This window comes from Penaeus monodon, chromosome 28, assembly GCF_015228065.2.
Source record: "Penaeus monodon isolate SGIC_2016 chromosome 28, NSTDA_Pmon_1, whole genome shotgun sequence".
In the NCBI taxonomy this organism is placed as follows: Eukaryota; Metazoa; Arthropoda; class Malacostraca; order Decapoda; family Penaeidae; genus Penaeus; species Penaeus monodon.
Genome location: NC_051413.1, coordinates 18,273,820 through 18,274,070, shown reverse-complemented (window position 1 = coordinate 18,274,070; position 251 = coordinate 18,273,820). Strand labels below are relative to the sequence as shown.

At 49.4% G+C, this 251-nt stretch overlaps 1 protein-coding gene across 1 annotated transcript in view; it reads left to right on the top strand.

The window, feature by feature from the left end:
* LOC119591086 (calmodulin-lysine N-methyltransferase-like) overlaps nt 1-251 on the top strand; it is a 21,444-nt gene that overhangs the window by 9,873 nt on the left and 11,320 nt on the right. The window contains exon 2 of the mRNA XM_037939807.1: nt 71-219. Coding sequence (XP_037795735.1) covers nt 71-219 — 149 coding nt within the window. The remainder of the gene's footprint in view (nt 1-70; nt 220-251) is intronic.

Below are 251 nucleotides of genomic sequence, written 5' to 3'. Positions count from 1 at the left end.
CCCTGCATGTCCTCTCTCTCAGAGGAAATGGAGCTAACAGCTTGGTTTCTCTGTCCCTTTTCTGCATCAGGCCTTGCAGCGGTCCAGTCCCCGGGATGCCTCACCTGACAGTGCGTCCACGCGGAAGTTTCAGAGCTTCGGCCTTTTATCCTTTGATCCCCTTGGCCAGGACTTTTACATAGTCACATGTATTAACTCGGATTTAAAGGTGACTGTAAGGTAAGGAATGCTATCTGAGATGTTCTTCAAGA